This window comes from Macaca fascicularis, chromosome 4 (assembly GCF_037993035.2).
Source record: "Macaca fascicularis isolate 582-1 chromosome 4, T2T-MFA8v1.1".
NCBI classification, from domain to species: domain Eukaryota; kingdom Metazoa; phylum Chordata; class Mammalia; order Primates; family Cercopithecidae; genus Macaca; species Macaca fascicularis.
In genome coordinates, this window is record NC_088378.1 from 154,721,462 (window position 1) to 154,744,293 (window position 22,832).

General features: G+C 41.1%; 1 protein-coding gene across 6 annotated transcripts in view; it reads right to left on the reverse strand.

Moving 5' to 3' along the window:
- Nucleotides 1–22,832, reverse strand: part of KDM1B (lysine demethylase 1B) — a 67,126-nt gene that overhangs the window by 31,662 nt on the left and 12,632 nt on the right. For all 6 annotated transcript variants that reach the window (XR_012434215.1, XR_012434216.1, XM_015449860.4 and 3 more), the window contains exons 7-10: nucleotides 19,663–19,779; nucleotides 6,771–6,809; nucleotides 4,608–4,818; nucleotides 1,183–1,367 (exon numbers count right to left, since the gene is read on the reverse strand). Coding sequence is in view for 4 of the 6 variants with exons in the window: in XM_015449860.4 (XP_015305346.1) it covers nucleotides 1,183–1,367; nucleotides 4,608–4,818; nucleotides 6,771–6,809; nucleotides 19,663–19,779 (552 nt within the window). In the remaining 2 variants the exon portion in view is untranslated. The remainder of the gene's footprint in view (nucleotides 1–1,182; nucleotides 1,368–4,607; nucleotides 4,819–6,770; nucleotides 6,810–19,662; nucleotides 19,780–22,832) is intronic.

The following is a 22,832-nucleotide window of genomic DNA, read 5'->3' on the forward strand; positions in this document are numbered from 1 at the left end:
CCATAATTTTGTTCAGTTGGTTTACTGAGCACCTATTTCAAGGCTACTGGGCAGAAAATCAGTTGCACAGCCTACTCACCTGGCTATAATTCATACAGTCGCATTAACAGCCATAACTTAATCAGGCTATGTCATTTCATTCTGGATTCTAATCCAGTGAAATGCCATGGTGAAACTGGCATATCTTTCTTTAGTTAAGATTACTTTGGCAGTCTTGCACAATGTTCTGAATTCAGCAATGACTCAAATTGCTGATTAAATTAATAAATCAGAAAAATGCTAGGGTCAAGAGAATCTTTGTGGGTTTTTTTTGGAAACAGGGTCTCATTCTGTCACCCAAGCTAGAGTACAGTGACGCAATCATGGCTTACTGCAGCCTTGACCTCCCAGGCTCAGACCATCCTACTACCTCAGCCTCCTAAGTAGCTAGGATTACAGGCATGTGCCACCACACATGGCTAATTTTTTAATTTTTTGTAGAGATGGGGGTCTCATTATGTTGCCCAGGCTGGTCTTGAACTCCTAGGCTCAAGCAATCCTCCTGCCTCAGCCTCCCAAAGTGCTGGAATTACAGACATGAGCCACTTCACCCAGCCCCTTTGTTTTTTGTTTTTAGCTAGTATTCCCATTCTCCCCACAATTTATCTTCACCTTTTTCAAGGTGGGTACAGTGTGACAGCCCTAACATTTATTTAGTCCCAACAGAAGAAAAGTACTGGTCTTGGTTGATTTAGGACGCCGGGGTGAATAAAAATTCCTGTCCTCAAGGATTTGTAATTCAATCTTCGATGTTTTTCCCTCTTGCCATTGTCATTGGAACTCCTCGGATCAAACCTTGCACCTTATACTCACCACTGGAGAGTCAGCATTCTATCTGTGGTCTAAAGTAGTGGTTTTCAACAAGGGGTGATTCTGTCCCCGTTTGGAAATGTCTACAGACATACTTTGTTTTCACAGGTGGGAAGTGTTCCTGGAATCTAGTGGGTAGAAGCCAGGGATCTTGCTAAATATCCTACAGTGCAAAGACAGCCCCCACTACAAACAATTATCTGCCCAAATTGTCAACAAAGCCAAGGTTGAGAAACCCTGGCGTAAAAGTGTCCATCCCCAGATAAAGTATTCCCTCCTTTTCAACATGGTCCTTCTCTGTCCAGTGCTACTGGCTAACATGCCCTTACTTACTTTGCAGTTAGTATACCACAGTGCGAGGATGAGGTTTCTCAAAGCCAGGTACATGGTGGGGTCTCGGGAATATTCTGGAAACTCATAGAGCTCATCCAGTTCCATCACATCCGGCCTCACACAGAGGGCTTTGCCACACTCATTGGGCTGGTAGAAAGGCTGGAAGTATCGGTTCATGCCTGGAACTGATAGGTAACACAAATGGGCAACTCCCGCAAGCTGTAACTTCCAAATCCAGAAGAATTAAAGGGCAAAAGCAAACCAAAAAGCCAAGACAAGCTCCATGTCTACCCTACATAAATACCTTTGCTTCCTCCACCCAGTTAGACAAAACGTACATAATTTTTTTTCTCATTCTTTCTTCACAGTATTCTCAACTTTAATTTCTATAGCATGGAAAAATTTTTTTATTTTTAATTGTGGTAAAAAAAAATGCATACCATAAAATTTATCAACTTTTTTTTTTTTTTTTTTTGAGACAGAATCTTGCTCTGTTGCCCAGGCTGGAGTGCAGTGGTCTGATCTCAGCTCACTGTAACCTCCATCTCCCATCTCCTAGGTCCAAGCAATTCTCATGCCTCAGCTTCTTGAGTAGCTGGGATTACAGGTGCTCGCCACCACACCCGGCTAATTTTTCTATTTTTTGTAGCTATGGGTTTCACCATGTTGGCCAAGCTGGTTTCAAGGTACTGGCTTCAAATGATCCACCCATCTCAGCCTCCCAAAGTGCTGGGAATACAGGCATGAGCTACCATGCCCAGGTATCTGGTTTTTTTTTTTTTTTTTTTTTGAGATGGAGTCTCACTCTGTCGCCCAGGTTGGAGTTCAGTGGTGCGATCTCGGCTCACTGCAAGCTCCGCCTCCTGGGTTCACGCCATTCTCCTGCCTCAGCCTCCCGAGTAGCTGAGACTACAGGCGCCCGCCACTGCACCCAGCTAATTTTTTTTTTTGTATTTTTAGTAGCTAATTTTTTTTTTTTTTTGTATTTTTAATAGAGATGGGGTTTCACTGTGTTAGCCAGGATGGTCTTGATCTCCTGACTTCGTGATCCACCCACCTCAGCCTCCCAAAGTGCTGAGATTACAGGCATGAGCCACCGCACCCAGCCTTCTTATCTGTTTTTAAGTGTACAGTTCAGTAGTGTTAAGTACATTCATGTTGCTGTGCCATAGATCTCTGGAACTTCTTCATCTTATAAGACAAACTCTGTATCCATTGAATGCCCATTCCTCATGGAGATACGTTTTCAAAATAACTTTTTTTTTTTTTTTTCTCGAGACAGACTCTTGCTCTGTCACCCAGGCTGGAGTGTAATGGCACAATCTCAGCTCACAGGAACCTCCACCTCCCAGGTTCAAGCGATTCTCCTTCCTCACCCTCCCCAGTAGCTGGGATTTCAGGCATGCACCACCACACCTGGCTAATTTTTTTATGTTTTCTTTTTTAGTAAAGACAGGGTTTCACCATTTTGGCCAGGCTGATCTCGAACTCCTGACCAAGTGATCTGCCCACCTCGGCCTCCCAAAGTGCTGGGATTACAGGCGTGAGCCACTGTGCCCAGCCTAAAATAACTTTTATGGCATTTTTTTCTGACTATAAAATGAATAGGTTCATAGACGTAAATAATCACTAACCCCTGATTATGTCAGTAGTGGAGTTACATTTAGGGGTATACATTATCCTTATTTCTGTGTCTATTAACGGAGAATATTCATATAATAGATATCTGCCTTTGCAAAACTGGAAAAAAATGTCATGAAAGTGTCGTTTTCTAACCTGCTTTTTAATGTGTACAATATCATGAATACTTTCCTGTGTCACTACATATGCATTCAATGGCTGTATAATATTTTCTTATTATTTAACCATTTCCCTATTGCTAGGCATTAAATTTCATCCAATTACTTCACCATTACAAGCAATGTGAAAAGAAATTTCTTTGTACCTAATCTCTGGGTTTACGTTTGATTAGCTGTTTAGGATAAATTCCTAGAAATAGCACTGCTGGGTCAAAGAGTCTCTGTTTTCCAGTTTTTGATGCACGCTGCCGAATCTTCCTTCGTGAACATACACTCTCCCTAACAGTAGTCAAGTGCCTCTTCATCACATCTTCGTCAACCCTGGGAATTACACTTTAGCTTTGATTTCCACCACATCTAGATTTCAGTGTTACTGGTAAAAAACAACAACAACAAAAAACAAAACCTTAAGACAGGACCACAGTGCAAAAATCTATTTGCATAATCAAAAATGCCATTTGTTCCTGTCCAGGTGTAGGAAATCCAGAATTCTTGCTTCTACACCAAGAATTCGAATGTAGAATTTTAAAGATGCCTTTAAAGTAAATAACCAGGCCGGATGCAGTGGCTCACGTCTGTAATCCCAGCACTTTGGGAGGCCGAAGGGGGTGGATCACTTGAGGTCAGGAGTTTGAAACCAGCCTGGTCAACATGATGAAACCTCGTTTCTACTAAAAATATAAAAATTAGCCAGGTGTGGTGGCACGTGCTTGTAGTCCCAGCTACTCGAGAGACTGAGGCAGGAGAATCACTTGAACCTGGGAGGAGGAGGTTGCAGGGAGCCAAGATCGTGCCACTGCACTCCAGCCTGGGTGACAGAGTGAGACTGTCTCAAAATGAAAAAAAAAAAAAAAAAACAATTAGCCAGGTGTAGTGGCACATGCTTGGAGTCCCAGCTATTCGGGAGCCTGAGGCAGGAGAATCGCTTGAACCCAGGAACTGGAGGTTGTAGTGAGCCGAGATCGTGCCACTGCACTACAGCCTGGGCGACAGAGCGAGACTCCATCTCAAAAAAAATAAAATAAAGTAAATAATCAAAAGCATGCCTGCCCTGCAGTTTTTTTTGAGAGTAGGTCATTTTTCTGGAATCACCAATGGCAATAATTAGAGGCAGAAAGACTCAGAGGAAAAAGGACTGTTCATGTAGTTGAAAACTTTTTCCCGGTAAGTCAGAGTTCATGTTATCATTAAGCGAGACAGCAATCCAACTTCCAAATAAACACTCATTAAGTCCTGTAGATAATTAGAGTGTTGCAGGTTTTCCAAATTACTGAGGAAAAATTAACCACACACTATACATAAATGATATGACTGATCCACAGTACAACCATTTCCATGAAATAATGAGGGGCTTTATATCATAGGTCACATACATTTTAAAAAATAAATTTTATCTACTTATTTATTTTTAGAGATAAGGTCTCGCTATGTTGCCCAAACCGGTCTTGAACTCCTGGCCTCAAGGGATCGTCCTGCCTCGGCCACCCAAAGTGCTGGGATTACAGGCATGAGTCACTGTGCCCAGCCTGCACATTTAAAAAAATCCTTTGCATTTTGCTTACTCATACATTCCCCAGGGAGGGGAGTGGGGAATGGAAAGCAGGGAGTCCCAGGAATGGCTCTCACCGTGCACGGAGGGGGCGGCCTTGGAGTGCTCCAGCTTCCCAGGGCTGCCATTGCCAGTGGCAGCGGCGCGGTTTGTGCTGGTGCAGGAGGGGCTCATGCCAACACAGTCAGGGTAGTAGGCAGACAGCAGGGGCGCTGCCACGCTGTCTTTCAGCAAAGGAGGTAGGATGAGCATAGAGTACCACCAGTGATTGGAAACTTCCAATACTCTCTGCAATGGGCCAGGCAGGAAGAAGAGAGACAAGCACACACAAGAAATGTACAAGCAGATTCTGCCAAGGAAAGAGGGTTCTCTTCGTTTTATTCATCTTTAACCCACTATGCTTTTTCTCACTCAGACTTAACAATTCTATTCCAGAGCTCTACACACACAGATGTAGAAACAAAAATGGGCTGATTAACACCTGGCAAGAATGTCTCCCAAGCAGAATTATTTCCGACATACAGCAACAGCCTCCCTTACCCCTCCCCTAAAACAAGTCCCCCAGCGCCAGGTGAGTCTGAAAGCTGTGCCCATTTACTAGATCGCAAGCCTAGGTTTAAGTCTGATGTGAGAAATGTATCTCTGCTCAGTAATCATCTATCATTCAAGCCCCACGCCTTTAACTTAGGACCTCAAGATAGTTAAAATTGGGAAACTGGGCATAAAAATAATGCTCCCAAGTAGTAAGTATTACTGCTTTTTGCCAAAGGCTACTAAAAAACTTTCAGACGGAAAAGTACACTGCAACCATCAGAATAAGATGCCAAATGTAGAACTGAACAAAAGCAGTTACTTTCAGTCTTCAAATATGTGATCCTGTTCCAGAGTTGACTTAACATATGGAGTCAACAAATCAGAGCCTTCTCATGATGACTACTGAAATAAAAAAGAAAGTCTATGTGGCTTCTAAAGCAACACTGCCACAATCCATGGTAGACAGGCTTTTCTAAATGCAATCCGACACTTATGCTCCAGGAATTCGGAAAAAAAAAATGTCTATTCTGGAGCCTAGAAAAAAAAATCTGTGTGTGTGTGTGTGTGTACACACACATATATATACATAATTATATGGTTTTGCTGGGCCCCCACTCAAATCTCTTCTTGAATTGTAGTTCCCATAATCCCCATGTGTCATGGCAGGGAGTGGGTAGGAGGTAATTAAACCATGGGGGCGTTACCCTCATGCTGTTCTTCTGATAATGAGTTCTCACGAGATCTGATGGTTTTACAAGGGCTTTTCCCCCTTTGCCATCATGAAGGACACATTTGCTTCCTCTTCTGCCATGATTCTAAGTTTCCTGCGGCCTCTCCAGCCATGTAGAACTGTGAGTCAATTAAACTTCCTTCCTTCATAAATTACCTAGTCTCAGGCAGTTCTTTATAGCAGCATGAGAATGGACTAATACGCACACACACACCCTTTTATGTAACAGAATGGATTTAAAGGAGATTTGCTAAAAGACAATGCTGTCTCTGCCTGAAAAGCTATCGCAGTTCCTGAGTTTCAGACATCTAGAACAATCCAATCCTGAATCACTGAAAATCAGAATGACTCAGGATTCTAGAAACTCAAGAAACCCAAAATTTAAAAAACTCTTTTCTGAAATAGTCACTGAATCTGGTTACATGGTACACTGGAGTTTGTCAACTCAGGTAGCAAAGTCTTATGAAGACACAGGAAATGTGACCAGCTTTGCCAGCTGGAAGTACTGCTCCCCCTTCCATATCTGGGCGAGGACAGGACAAAGCCAACATGCTGAGGTCAAAATGCACAAGAACACTCCTGCAGCTGAATCCAAGCCAAGACAATCAAATTGTGGCCCTCTTGTGCTTTTCTTAGGAGGACTCAAGTGGAGAAAAGGTCACAAAGTCATCCTTGAAAAACAAGTAGAGCAAGCCTGAGCCCTAGAGCAAGGCAGGAGAGCTGTGTCTTCCTCTTCATTTCCTTTTAAAGAAAACCAATAGAACTTTATTTTTATTTTTTAAGTTGGGGGAAAGACTACCCATAATATCACTATTGCTACCACTTTCATAATATAGTTATGATCATGTAAGATTAAAAAGTCACTGATCATCAACCAAAGAGAAAGAAATTCATGAAGCTGTTACTATCATTTCCTTATAACACTTATCATCAAAGACGCAATTAACCCCAATCCACAGCATGCGGAAGTACTCACTAGATCCTCTGGGAGGGAACAATGATCTGAGGTCTCCGGCTACAAAAGAAAACCAAGTGTTAAATTAGGGTTGCTTATAAAATAGTCTCAGGTATCAATTTATCTTCAGTAAGGTATCTCTTTTCACCTATCAGGCTGGCAAAGAAAAACATTTTGATGAAACAACGTATAAATAAGAGTGTCTGGAGGCCTGGCTCTGTGGCTCACGCCTATAATCCCAGCACTTTGGGAGGTCGAGCAGCACTCTGGGAAGTCAAGGTGGGCGGATCACCTGAGGTCAGGAGTTTGAGACCAGCCTGGCCAAAATAGTGAAACACTGGCTCTACTAAAAATATAAAAATTAGCCAGTCATGGCGGCGGGTGCCTGTAATCTCAGCTACTGGAGAGGCTGAGGCAGGAGAATCGCTGGGATCCAGGAAGTGGTGGCTGCAGTGAGCCGAGACTGCGCCACTGCGCTCCAGCCTGGGTGACAGAGCAAGACTCCATCTCAGAAAAAAAAAAAAAAAAGTTAGGGTGTGGGGAGACAGGCACTCTCATAAGGACGTTCCTGGTGGAAAATAAAGGCCTACAACAACCATGAAGGGTGGGGACAAAATACAAACATTTAAAATGCACAATCATCTGACATCATCTTTTATAACTGAAAATACATATGATACATCCAGCAATTCTAACTGGGTTATATTTTCCAGAGAGAGACTCTTGTATATTTGCATCAACCAAAGTATTACAAAGTGTTCAAAGGAGCATTATTTGTATTCAAAAAAAGCTAGAAACTGGCCAGGCTCAGTGGCTCATACCTGTAATCCCAGCATTTTGGGAGGTCAAGGCAGGTGGATCGCTTGAGCCTAGGAGTTCAACACCAACCTGGGTAACACAGAGAGACCCCCCCCATCTCTACAAAAATTGCAAAACTCAGCCAGGCTTGGTGGTGCATGCCTGTACTTCCTTGGGTGGCTGAAGTGGGAGGACTGATTGAGGAGTTTGAGGTTGAGGCTGCAGTGAGCTGTAACAGCACCACTGCACTCCACCTGGGTAATGGAGACTTTGTCTCAAAAAAAAGGAAAAAAGCTAGCAAATACCCAAAGGTCATCAACAGTACAATGGACACCCAAATTGTATTACAGTCAAACAATGGCATGTTGCACAGCAATGAAAACAAACTACGACCACACATTACAACATGGATGCATCTGACAAACAATGTCGGGCAAAAGAAGCTAGAACAGGCTGTGTGCAGTGACTCATGCCTGTAATCCCAGCACTTTGAGAGGCCAAGGTGGGTGGATCACCTAAGGTCAGGAGTTCGAGACCAGCCTGGCCAACATGGTGAAACCTCGTCTCTACTAAAAATACAAAAATTAGCTGGGCATGGTAGTGTGCACCTGCAATCCCAGCTACTTGGGAGGCTGAGGCAGGTTAATCGCTTGATCCTAGGAGAAGGAGGTTGCAGTGAGCCAAGATTGCACCACTGCACTCCAGCCTGGGCGACAGATCAAGACTCCGTCTCAAAAACAAAACAAAAAGCAGCTAGAACAATCACAGTGTAGGATACCATTCATGTAAAACTTAAAAGCAAGTAACAAAACAAAACAAAACGATATGATTGTAAGTCAGGAAAGTAGGCAGTTACTCTAGGGCAGCAAGCGTTACAGACTGTGATTAAAAGTGACACGGGGCTCCTAAGGGGCTGGTGTGTGTTCAGTTTCTTTCCTGGGAGCCAGCTAAATGGGTACTTGGTGAAAATTCATTGAGCTATGCATTTTGATTTGTGCATTTTCTGTATGTTCTATTTCACTAAGAAAAGTTGCCTAAATAAACAAGATTGTCATACCATATGGCCCAGCACTTCTAGTCCTTGGACTATATTTCAAAGACACTCCTGTCCTTGTGCCAGGCAAGAATGCTCACAGTAGCATTTGTACTTAACAGCCAAAAACTAGAAACAGCCCTTATATTCATGAACACAAGAATAGATACACCAAGGTAGGTTCACACAATGTAATACTCCTCTTTGGTATTAACACACCAAAGTTTTAGGCATTGACATGGATGCATCCCCAAAACCTTAATGTTGAGTGAAAAGAGCAAGTTAAAGAGGAATATAAACAATTGTGATATAATTTGTAACCAGTATAAAAATAGGCAAAACTTATGTTACTTAGGGTTGCAGAAATATGTATTAACTCTATAACAAAAAGCAAAGGAATAAGAAACACAAAATTCAAGGCCGGGCGTGGTGGCTCACATCTGTAATGTCTGCATTTTGGGAGGCCGAGGTGGATGGATCACCTGAGGTCAGGAGTTCGAGACAAGACTGGCTAACGTGACGAAACCCCGTCTCTACTAAAAATACAAAAAATTAGTCGAGTGTGGTGGCGGGCACCTGTAATCCCAGCTGCTCAGGAGGCTGAGGCGGGAGAATCACTTGAACCTGGGAGGCAGAGGTTGCAATGAGCCGAGACTGCGCCACTGCACTCCAGCCTGGGTAACAAGAGCAAAACTCTGTCTCAAAAAAAAAAAAAAAAAAAAAAACCCACAAAATTCAGGACACTGTTTACTCCTGTAAGGGAAAGAGAGGAAGCACAATAATAACCACTGAGGAGCACACTGGAGGGAGGGACAAAGCCACTGGGAGCGCTCTGTTTCTTCAACTGAGTAGTAGGGAGATACACCAGTGTTTGCTTTTATTCTTTCCTCCTTATATGCAAATTATAATTCTTTGTGTCTATAACTTATTTCATCTTAAAACAACAGCATGTACCCTTTGATATAGAAATTTCATTTGTAGGAACTGATCTTACAAATAAATATACTCAAAAATAGCACAGATAGAAAGCTTTTCACTAAAGCACAGTCAGGAACAGTAAACGTTTAAAAGTAACCTAAACGCCCTTCAATAGCACTAAATTAAGCACGGGACGTCTGTTCAGTGGACTACTTATGAGACAGCCATTGAAGAGAAAGAAGGGCTGAGCACAGTGGCTCACACCTGTAATTCCAGCACTTTGGGAGACCAAGCTGGGAGGATCACTTGAGGCCAGGAGTTTGAGACCAGCCTGGGAAACATAGCAAGACCCTGTTACTACAAAAACATTAAAAACTAAAAAAAATTAGCTGTGCATGGTGGTGTGCCTGTGGCGAGAGGCTGAGTAGGGTGAGAATCACTTGAACTCAGGAGTTTGAGGCTGCACTGGGCTAAGAGGATGCCACTGTACTCCAGCCTGAATGACAGAGAGAGACACCATCACTTAAAAAAGAATGAAATAAAAATAAAGAGAAAGAAGAGATCTTTATATACTTATATGAACACATCTTTGAAGACATATTAAATGAGACAGAGCAAGATCAAAAACGGTATACAGAGTTGTCAACTGTTCTTTTTCATGTTATTCTACAAATAAACCTTCACTGACTTTCTCCTTGACAGCATACTACACTGAAAACCAAAATTACTCAGGGTCAATAAATACCATTTAAATTAGTATTTCAAAAGCTCAGGTTATGGAGAGCAATCGATTCATACTGGAACAGTAAGATGAAGGGGTCTCAAAGGAGGGTGACTGGGTTGCGGGACAAGATTTGATATTATCCATAGAAGTTGGAATTTAAGGGCTGGGTGCGGTGGCTCACATCTGTAATCTCAGCACTTTGGGAGGCCGAGGTGGGCGGATCACGAGGTCAGGAGATTGAGACCATCCTGTGTAACACGGTGAAACCGCATCTCTACTAAAAATACAAAAAATTAGCTGGGTGTGGTGGCGGGCACCTGTAGTCCCCTCGCCACTGCACTCCAGCCTGGGTGACAGAGAGAGACTCCATCTCAAAAAAAAAAAAAAAAGCTGGAATTTAAAAAGACTATAAAGGCTTTTACTAAGGTGAGGTGAGAAGAAAAGTAATTAAGTTTTCAAAAATGTAAGGAATCTGACACCTCTGAGGCCCTCCTGGAAAAAAATGCTTGATGTTAAAATACAGCCAGCCAGGTTTCAAACCAAAATAAAGAACCTGGGATAGAGGGAACCACGGTAAGAGAAATTACAGAGAGCAGTAAATCTACATAAACATGTAAGTGAGAGTGAACAATGGAGGGAATACAGTTATACAAAATAATAAAATCGCCAAGAAAACTAAACAAAAAAACAAAACCGTAACAAAAATTGGGAGAGAAGAAAAGAAAGTGTTATATAATTTATTTTTTCTGATTTCATAACAGGGTATTGACCAATATCATCTAAAATTGAAACATGAAGTTTTATTTTTTTTTCAAGTTAAGAGTGATTTCAACTTTTTTACTTTTCTTCTTGGAAAAGGGTCTCACTGTGCCACCTAGGCTGGAGTGCAGTGGTGCGATCTTGGCTCACTGCAGCCTTGACCTCATGGGCTCAAGGGTTCCTCCCACTTCAGTCTTCTAAGTAGCCGGGGCTACAGGCGCACGTCACCAGGCCCAGGTAATTTCTGTATTCTTCGCAGAGACAGGGTCTCGTCACGTTGCCCAGGTCAAACTCCTGCCTCAGCCTCCCAAAGGGCTGAGATTACAGGCATGAGCCACTGTGCCCAGCTGATTCCCACTTCTTATTTTCATATTTTCTTAACCTTTTAGAGAGTTTTTAGAAACTTATTTCTTGGGATAAAGAAGTATTTTATGTTCAACAATTTCTTATTTCACTTTGGCTTCCTTTTCTTATTTTAAATTGATGTTATATTAAACACAACCAACTTAGAAAACAAAGTGTGTATAGTACTACTATTCCTTAACAGGAAGCTCTTTGTCAATCAGGCCTTCTCCCTGAATATACACAGAGGTATACTATATAGATACTCTTGAATGAATCTCACTCAATGGTGGTTATTTCACAATGATGACTGCATGCATTTTTTCTATCTTTGTTCTTTTCTATATTGCTGGAATTTTTCAATAATGAACATATATCATTTGTCTAAAAGTAAAGTTATTCTACAGAAAACCTTTGAGTTTTCAAAAACTACTTAGAGAAACTGAAAGTGATGACCACCACCCAAGAAAAAATTTAAAAAACAAAAAGCAAGGCATAGTTTGAATTAGTAGAGATCAAGTCAAAGTTGTCCATTCAATTGTCAGCAAGTAAAAGAGAGGTCAGATTATGGATCACTCCAATTACAGTTTAGTCAAAGCACAGAACAAAATGTAAAAGTCACAGCTAGAGTAGCTGAGAGCAGTGGCTCACACCTGTAATCCCAGCACTTTGGGAGGCCAAGGCAGGTGGATCACCTGAGATCAGGAGTTTGAGACCAGCCTGGCCAACATGGTGAAACCCCGTCTCCACTAAAAATACAAAAATTGGTTGGGCGTGGTGGTGAGCACCTGCAGACCCAGCTACTCGGGAGGCTGACGTGGGAGAATTGCTTGAACCTGGGAGGCGGAGGTTGGAGTAAGCCTAGATGGTGTCACTGCACTCCAGTCTGGGCAACAGAACAAGATGCCTTCTCAAACAAAACCAAACCACAACAACAAAATCACAGCTAGTATTGACTAATGTAATATTACACAAATCACCCAAAATCTTAAAAAATTATCTGAAACAATTTTTAGAATCATCGTATACACAGGCTGACTGAAAATGGCTAAAAAAATAGAATCTATTAAAATAGCTCTTTTTGACTGTTGCTTGGCTGAACTCTCCTTTAAATATTATAATGAAATGACACTGAGTCAACTTTTCATTGTCAAGTAATCTGGGACACAGGTAGTTAATTAAGTTTAGTGCCACCAAGACATTGTTCCTGCCAGCTGGACACGCTCCCCTATGCCTCACATGTTCATGGTATTTTCATTGGTCAGTTCCCAGCTCCCAACAGTGCAGCCGCACAGCCTGGATATGAACTGCCCACGCCCTCATGTCAGCTCCCTCCCATTTTTTTCCTCTTCCTCTTCTCAGAGAGGCCTTCCACTTTCAAAGTTGAGTTCCAGAATCAATCAAGGGCCTCACCCTGGGCAAGACAGCAAAACCCTGTCTCTATTTAAAAAAAAACAAAACAAAAACAAAAATTAGTGAAGCATGGTGGCATACACTTGTAGTCCCAGCTACTCGGGAGACTACGGTGGCAGAATCACCTGAGCCCAGGAAGTCAAGGCTACAGTGAACCAGGATTACGCCACTGTACTCTGGCCTGGGAGACAAGAGTGAGACTCTGCCTTACAAAAAAAAAAAAAAGAAAGAAAGAAAAATATCTAGTGCTAAATGGAAAGATTTTGGAAAGGCTCTTACCAATTTCAGGAATCTAATCCCATGCTTAGATCAGTGCTTTCCTTCCCTCAGTCTCAAATCACCAACATCAAGAATAAAAGAAGGGATACCAAGATAGAGCCCACCAACATTAAAAGGAGAACAAGGAAACAGTACGAACAACTTTAAATTAAAAATGTGACAACACAGATGAAAAAGACAAACTGCTTGAAAAACACAACCTTCTAAAACGGAAACAAGTCATAAACCACCTAAATGGCCATGTATCTGTTAAAGAAACTGAATTTGCAATTTCTGAACTTTTTACAAAGAAAGCTACTGGCCCAAATTGTTTCATTAGTGAATTCAACCAAACACACAAAAAAAGAAGTAATATCAAACTTATACGACAAACAAAATAGAAAAGAGGATATACTGCTCGTTTCACAGAGCCAGCATAACTCTGAAAGCAGAATCTGACAAGGTTATTACAAGAAAGGAAAGTAACAAAGTATCCAAGACACAGATGCAAAAATCTTTAACAAAATTCAATCAAATCTGGGAATATATAAAAAGAACAATATATTAAAAACAAGTGGATTTTTTTCCCCCAGGAATGCAACATTGATTCAACATTCCCAAATTGGTGTAATTCATTACATTTGCTGACGAAAGAAGAAAAAGCAATGGTCATCATAAAAGATGCAGGAAAACTATTAGCCCACGTCTGTTCATCATAAAAAGTTATCAGCAAATTAGGAAGAGAAAAGGAGACGGCTCAATCTCATGAAGAATGTCTACAAAAAGCTATAGCCGACACTGTATATGACACTGAACACGTTCCTCCTGAAGTCAGGAACAAAGGAAGGTGGCCTGCTCTCATCACCCCTATAGAACACTATCACTGGCGGTCCTGACCAATGTAGTAAGGCAAGAAAAAGGGAAAAAAGACTGAGAAGAGGTTTGTAGACAATCATGATTGTTTGTATGACTGATTTGCAGACAACCCAAAGGAATCTACAAAAAGATCTATGAAACTTGCTAAGTGAAGTTAACAAAGTCTGTGGGTACGAGGCCGATATACAAAAGTCGATTGTATTTCTATATAGTCGCAACAGTGCACAACTTGAAAATGGAGTTAAAAACAAATTTTATCAGTCAGGTACAGTGGCTCACGCCTATAATCCCAGCACTTTGGGAGGCCGAGGCAGGTAGATCACGAGGTCAGGAGTTCAAGGCCAGCCTGGCCAACACAGGGAAGCCATCTCTACTAAAATACAAAAAATTAGCCAGGTGTGGTGGTGCGTGCCTGTAGTCCCTGCTACTCAGGAGGCTGAGGCAGGAGAATTACTTGAATCTGGGAGGCGGAGGTTGCAGTGAGCCAAGATCGTGCCATTGCACTCCAGCCTGGCGACAAAGCAAGACTCCGTTTCAAAAAATAAATAAATAATAAAAAAATAGGCCAGGAGCGGTGGCTCATGCCTGTAATCCCAGCACTTTGGAAGACCAAGGCAGGCAGATCACCTGAGGTCAGGAGTTCGAGACCAGCCTGGCCAACACAGTGAAACCCTGTCTCTACTAAAAATATAAAAAAATTATCTGGGCATGGTGGTGGGTGCCTGTAATCCCAGCTACTCGGGAGGCTGAGGCAGAAGAATTGCTTAAACCCAGGAGACAGTGGTTGCAGTGAGCCAATACGGTGCCACTGCACTTCAGCCCGGACAACAGAGTGAGACTCCGTCCAAAACAAAAAAATCAATCAATTTTATCTACAACTACGGGAAAAAAAAATAAGTATCTAGAAATAAACTGAACAAAGGCATAAAAGATATCCTCAGTGAATATTAGAAAACACTGTTGGAAGACATTAACCTTTAAAAGATGGAGACAAATACCATGCCCATGGGTCAGAAAAGGGGTCAGGAAACATTTTCTGTAAAGGACCAGATAATAAATATTCTGGGCTCTGTCGCAAATACTGTCATTGTAGCATGAAAGCAGCCAATACATAACAATGAGCATGGCTATGTCCCAATTAAAACTTTATTTACAAAACAGGTATGGTGCCAGGAGCAGGAATGAGCATGGCTATGTCCCAATTAAAACCGTATTTACAAAACAGGTGTAGTGCCAGGTGCGGTGGCTCACGCCTGTAATCCCAGCACTTTGGGAGGCTGGGAAGGGAGGATCACTTCAGGCCAAGAGTTCAAGACCAGCCTGGGCAATACAGCAAGACCCTGACACTACAGAAAATTTTAAAAATTAAAAATAAAATAAACCAAACCCAAGCCCAGCAGAAGAAAGGAAATAACCAAGATCAAAGCAGAACTAAATGAAATTGAAACAAAAAAAATATACAAAAGGTAAATGAAACAAAAAGCTGGTTCTTTGAAAAGATAAATAAAGTTGATAGACAATTAGCAAGATTAACCAAGAAAAGAAGAGAGAAAATCCAAATAACTTCATTATGGAAAAAAAAAATATTTCAATTGACACCACTGAAATACAAAAGATCATTCAAGGCTACTATGAACACCTTTACGCACGTAATCTAGAAAACCTAGAAGACATGGACAAATTTCTGGAAAAAATACAACCCTCCTAGCTTAAATCAGGAGGAATTAGATACCCTGAACAGACCTACAACAAGCAGCGAGATTGAAATGGTAATTAAAAGATTACCAACAAAAAAAAGTCCAGGACCAGATGGATTCACAGCAGAATTCTACCAGACATTTGAAGAAGAATTGGTACCAATCCTTTTGACAATATTCCACAAGATAGAGAAAGAAGGAACCCTCCCTAATTCATTTTATGAAGCCAGCATCACCCTAATACCAAAACCAGGAAAGGACATAACCAAAAACGAAAACTACAGACCAATATTCCTGATGAATACAGACACTAACAAAATACTAGCTAACGTAGACGCTTAATAACATACTAGCTAACCGGATCCAACAACATATCAAAAAGATAATCCACCATGATCAAGTGGGTTTCATACCAGAGATGCAGGGATGGTTTAACATATGCAAGTCAATAAATGTGATATACCACATAATTAAAAACAAAAATCACATGATCATCTCAATAGATGCAGAAAAAGCACTGGACAAAACCCAGCATCCTTTTATGATTAAAACTCTCAGCAAAATCAGCACACAAGGGACATACTTCAATGTAATAAAAGCCATCTATGACAAACCCACAGCCAACATAATACTGAATGGGGAAGAGTTGAAAGCATTCCCTCTGAGAACTGGAACAAAACAAGAATGCCCACTCTCACCACTCCTCTTCAACATAGTACTGGAAGTCCTGGCCAGAGCAATCGGACAAGAGAAAGAGATAAAGGGCATCCAAATCGATAAAGAGGAAGTCAAACTGTCACTGTTCGCTGACAATATGATCGTTTACCCCGAAAACCCTAAGGACTCTTCCAGAAGGCTCCTAGAACTGATAAAAGAAGTCAGCAACGTTTCCAGATACAAGATTAACATACACAAATCAGTAGCTCTTCTATACACCAATAGCAACCAAGCAGAGAGTCAAATCAAGAACTCAACCCCTTTACCAATAGCTGCAAAATAAAATAAAATACTTAGGAATAAACCTAACCAAGGAGTCGAAAGACCTCTACAAAGAAAACTACAAAACACTGCTGGAAGAAATCACAGATGATACAAACAAATGGAAATACATCCCATGCTCATGAATGGGTAGAATCAATGTTGTAAAAATGACCATATTGCCAAAAGCAATCTAAAAATTAAAAGTGATCCCCATCAAAATACTACTATCATTCATTACAGAATTAGAAAAAATTCTAAAACTCATATGGAACCAAAAAAGAGCCCGCATAGCCAAAGCAAGACAAAGCAAAAGAACAAATTCGGAGGCATCGCACTACCTGATTTCAAACTACACTATAAGGCCATAGTCACCAAAACAGCATGGTACTGGTATAAAAATAGGCACACAGACCAGTTAAACAAGACAGAGAACCCAGAAATAAACCCAAATACTTAGAGGCAACTGATCTTCAACAAAGCAAACAACAAAGTGGGGAAAAGACACTCTTTTCAACAAATGGTGCTGGGATAATTGGCTAGCCACATTTAGGAGAATGAAACTGGATCCTCATATCTCACCTTATGCAAAAATCAACTCAAGATGGATTAAGGACTTAAATCTAGAGCCTGAAACTGCAAAAATTCTAGAAGACAATACTGGAAAAACCTTTCTAGACACTGGCTTAGGCAAGGATTTCATGACCAAGAACCCAAATGCAAATACAATAAAAACAAAGATAAATAACTAGGACTTTAAAGAGCTTTTGCAAGGCAAAAGGAGCAGTCAGCAGAGTAAACAGACAACCCAGAGAGTGGGAGAAAATCTTCATAACCTATACATCTGACAATGGACTAATACCCAGAATCTACAATGAACTCAAACAAATCATTAAGAAACAAACAAACAGTCCCATCAAAAGTGGGCTAAGGACAGGAATAGACAATTCTCAAAGAAGATATACAAATGGCCAACAAACATATGAAAAAATTCTCAACATCACTAATGACTGGGGAAATGCAAATCAAAACACAATGTGATAGCCCCTTACTCCCGGAAGAATGGCCATAATCAAAAAATCAAAACACAGTAGATGTTGGCATGGATGCAGTGATCAGGGAACACTTCTATACTGCTGGTGGGAATGTAAACTAGTATAGCCACTATGGAAAACAGTGTGGAGATTCCTTAAAGAACTAAATATAGAACTACCATTTGATCCAGCAATCTCACTACTGGGTATCTATCCAGAGGAAAAGAAGTCATTATACAAAAAACATACTTCCACACGCATGTTTATAGTAGCACAGTTCACAATTGCAAAATTGTGGAACCCACCCAAATGCCCATCAATCAACGAGTGGATGAAGAAACTGTGGGGTGTGTGTATGTATGTGTATATACATGTAACACTACAAAATGTTGTAGTATGGTACAACCATGAAAGACATTTGGTAGTTTTGCAAACATTAAACATAAATTTATGATATAATTCACTGATTACCCTCCTTTTTTCTTTTTTTTTTTTTTTTAATGGAGTTTCACTCTTGTGGCCAAGGCTAGAGTGCAATGGCATAATCTCAGCTCACTGCAACCTCTGCCTCCAGGGTTCAAGTGATTCTCCTACCTTAGCCTCCCGAGTAGCTGAGATTACAGGCACATGCCACCACACGCAGCTAAGTTTTGTATTTTTACTAGAGATAGGGTTTCAACATGTTGGCCAGGCTGGTCTCGAACTCCTGACCTCAGGTGATCCGCCTGCCTCGGACTACCAAAGTGCTGGGATTTCAGGCATGAGCCACCACACCCAGCCAGTCCTAATATATTTTTATTAATAAGAAACAAATACGCCAGGCACAGAAAATAAACTGTATAGTTTATTATTAAATATAATAAAATATAATATGTTTACATTTTGAATCCCAGGCTTTTACTGAATCCCAGGCATTATAAAAATATGATGTTTATATTTTGAATCCCAGGTTGAATTTCTCTTATTTGAAATGCTTGGGACCAGAAGCGTTTTGGATTTTGGAATGTTTGCAACATACTTACCAGTTGGACATCCCTAATCTGAAAATCTGAAATGCTCCAATGAACATTTCCTTTGAGCAGAACCTCTGAGCATCATCTCAGTGGTCAAAAAGTTTCAGATTTTGGAGCATTTCAGATTTTCAGACTAGGGTGCTCAACCTGCACCACAAACCACTCAATTGTATGCTTTAAAAGGGTGAATTTTATAATATGTTAATTTTATCTCAATTTCTAGAAACAAAGTATTTTACTTCCGAGATTAAAACGATTCCTAATATTCTTTAACGTACTGCAGGTACCAGTGGCATTTACGTAGATTAACACCTTTAACACACTAGGCACTAAGTTTTTAAACAGTAAGTAATTGCCAAATTTCAAAAAAGGCAAATTATAACAACGATGGCCGATTCCTAACTGCCAAGCATATCAGTTAATCTTTTCTTCCTCACTAATAGGATCCGGTTTTGTTTACTGTTGCAACATGCTCAGTTGTAAAATATTTTCTTCCTCTGTCCTCACTGTAGTTAGGGAAGCTGCATTTATGGTATCAACATCATTATATAAAAACAAAACAAACCAAACCTAACAAAAAAATTAAAACTAGAGTACCTGCATGATCCTGTTCTGGCCAATGAGATATAAATAGAAATCTACTGATGGAACTTTCAGGAAAGTTCCTGTTTCCCCCAATAAAAGAGGGACAGGCTCAGCTGATACAACCCTCTTACCCTTTGACTGTTCCACCCTTTTCTGCTTAGACTTTGGACACATGACTGGTGGTGTAGCAACTACCTTGTGGCCTTGAGGATGGAAGTTAGACTACAGGTGCCTGGAGTGGAAACTACAAAGAGATTTCCTTGGACAACAAAACCAACCCTGGACAGCCTGTCTTAACTGCTTATAATGACGGAAAAGTAAAATCCTTAATTGGTTAAGCCATTATACTTGGGATTCTATTACATGCATGCAAATACAACCTTGATAGAATGATCAACACAATACATGAAAAACATACACCATTACTATTTGCTGACTACATTAATGTATCAATTAATTCAAAAGCAAAAAGATAGAGAACATACCTTAATAGCAGTATTTGGTTTCATACCACATCGATAAGTCTTGGCTATCTGTGGAGTAAGCTGGATTTCCTTGGTAAGCTGCCTCCATTTTCTACACTCAGGTTTTGTACACTGAACCTAGATGGGAAGTATCAAGTCAAGATGAACAAGTGAGCTAATCTTCAGTTACCATTTCTATTCTCCACCACCTGGCCATCTTCTCCAACCTGTTAGCAATCCTAAGTATTTTTTCTCCTCCTTGCATCACCACCATCCATATAATCCACTTTCACCTCATTAGGATAATTTCCGCTTTAACACTTTCTCAGGGTGAGGAAAGTGCCAAGGGGATCTGAGTCTTGTCAGAAAGGTTTTCTAGGCCGGGCGCAGTGGCTCACGCCTGTAATCTCAGCACCTTGGGAGGCCAAGGCGGGCAGATCACAAAGTCAGGAGATCCAGACCATCCTGGCTAACACGGTGAAACCCTATCTCTACTAAAAATACAAAAAGTTAGCTGGGCGTGGGGGCGAGCACCTGTAGTCCCAGCTACTCAGGAGGCTGAGACAGGAGAATGGCATGAACCCAGGAGGCGGAGCCTGCAATGAGCCAAAATCGCACTATTACACTCCAGCCTGGGCGACAGAGTGAGACTCATCTCAAAAAAAAAAAAAAGGTTTTCCAGCTCTAACCTAAAGAAACAATCAGGGCCAGGCATGGTGGCTCACACCTGTAATCTCAGCACTTTAGAAGGCTGAGGCGGGCAGACTGCTTAACCCCAGAAGTTCCAGACTAGCCTGGGCAACATAGTGACACCCCGTCTCTACAAAAAACACAAAAGTAGATGGGTGTGGTGGTTCATGCCTGTAGTCCCAGCTACTCAGGAGACTGAGGTAAGAGGATGGCTTGAGCCTGGGGAGGTCAAGGCTGCAGTGAGCTGAGATTACACCACTGTGCTCCAGCCTGGGCAAGAGACTGAGATTCTGTCTCAAAAAAAAAAAAAAAAAAGCATAAAATAAACTGAAATTTACTTTCAGTTAGTCAACAAGTATGCACACTAAATGCAATGTGGTATGCTGCGTTGGATCCTAGAACATTAGTGAAGAAACTGATGAAATCCAAATACAATCTACAGTTATTAGTACTATGCCAAAGTTAATTTCTTACTTTGACAAATAATCATGGTATGTAAGACAACAACGTTAAGGGAAGCTGTATGAAGGATATATGGAAACTCTCTGTACTATCTTAGCAACTCCGCAAATTTAAAATGATACCAGGCTTGGTGCAGTGTCTCACGCCTGTACTTTGGGAGGCCAAGGCAGGTGGATCACCTGAGGTCAGGAGTTCAAGACCAGCCCGGCCAACATGGTGAAACCCCATCTCTACTAAAAATATAACAAAAATTAGCTGGGCATGGGGGTGCATGCCTATAATCCCAGCTACTCGGGAGGCTGAGGCAGGAGAATCGCTTGAACCTGGGAGGTGGAGGTTGCAGTAAGCTGAGATCGTACCACTGCACCCCAACCTGGGCAACAGAGCAAGACTCCATCGCAAAATAAACAAATAAATAAATAATTTTAAAAAGATGATTCCAAAATAAAGTTTATTTTTAAAAAGTGGGCAGATATCCATATGCCAAAGAACGACGTTAGACACCCTACTTTACACACAAATATTAATTTGAAATTGATAAAATAATACCTAAACATAAGCACTCAAACAACAGAACTCTTAGAAAACAAAGTCAACCTTTATGACCTCGAATTTGGCAATGAATTCTAAGTGATAACACCAAAAGCAACAAAACAAAAACACAGATAAATTGAACTTCCTTAAAATTAAAAACCTTTGGGCACCAATGGGCTCTACCAAAGAAGACAACAACCTATAGGAAAAAAAACTTGCAAATCATAGCTCTAATAAGGATTTAGTATCCAAAATACATAAAAAGGCCAGGCACGGGGCTCACACCTGTAATCCCAGAAATTTGGGAAGCTGAGGCAGGCAGATCACCTGAGGTCAGGAGTTTGAGACCTGCCTGGCCAACATGGCAAAAACCCCATCTCTACTAAAATTAGCCGGGCGTGGTGGTGGGCGCCTGTAATCCCAGCTACTCGGGAGGCTGAGGCAGAAGGATCGCCTGAACCCGGAAGGTGAAGGCTGCAGTGTGCCGAAGATGGCACCATTGCACTGCAGCCTGGGTGACAAGAGCAAAACTGTCTCAAAAAAAAATAAATAAAATTATATATAATTCTTACAACTCAACTACAAAAAGACAAACAACTTAAAAAGGGCAAAGGAAGACCAGGCGAAGTGGCTCACATCTGTGATCCCAGCACTTTGGGAGGCCGAGGCGGGCAGATCACCTGATGTCAGGAGTTCAAGACCAGCCTGGCCAACATGGTGAAACTCCGTCTCTACTAAAAATACAAAAATTAGCCCACGGTGGTGGCGCGCACCTATAATCCCAGCTACTCAGGTGGCAGAGGCAGGAGAATGGCTTGAACCCAGAAGGCAGAGGTTGCAGTGAGCCAAGATCACACCACTGCACTCCAGTCTGGGCGACAGAGCGAGACTCCATCTCAAAGACAACAAAACAAAAATGGGCAAAGGATAACATATTTCTCCAAAGATATACAAATGGACAGCAAGCACATGAAAGGTTGCATTAGTCATTAGGGAAACACAAATTAAAACCACTATGAGATACCACTTCAAACCCGTGGAGAAATCAGAACCCTCATACACTACAGACAGGAATGAAAAACAGTAGAACAACTGTGGAAAAGAGTTTGAGGTCCCTCAAGAAGTTAAACATATAATTAACAAATATGATTTAGCAATTATATTTCTAGGTACATGCCCAAGAATTGCAAGCAGGTATTCAAACAAATACTTGTAAAAGAATGTTCACTGCAGCACTATTCACAATTGCTAAATGCTTGAAATGATCTAGATGTCCATCAATAGATGAATGCTTAAAAAAACTGTGGCATATCCATTCGATGGAATATTATTCACCCATAAAAAAGAACGAAGTACTGACACATCCTACAATGGATATGGACCTCAAAAACATTACGTTAGGTGAAAAAGTTCAGATACAAAAAGTCACATGTTGCACAATCCCATTCATATGAAACATCCAAAATAGATAAATCCATAAACACAGAAAGCAAATTAGTGGTTAC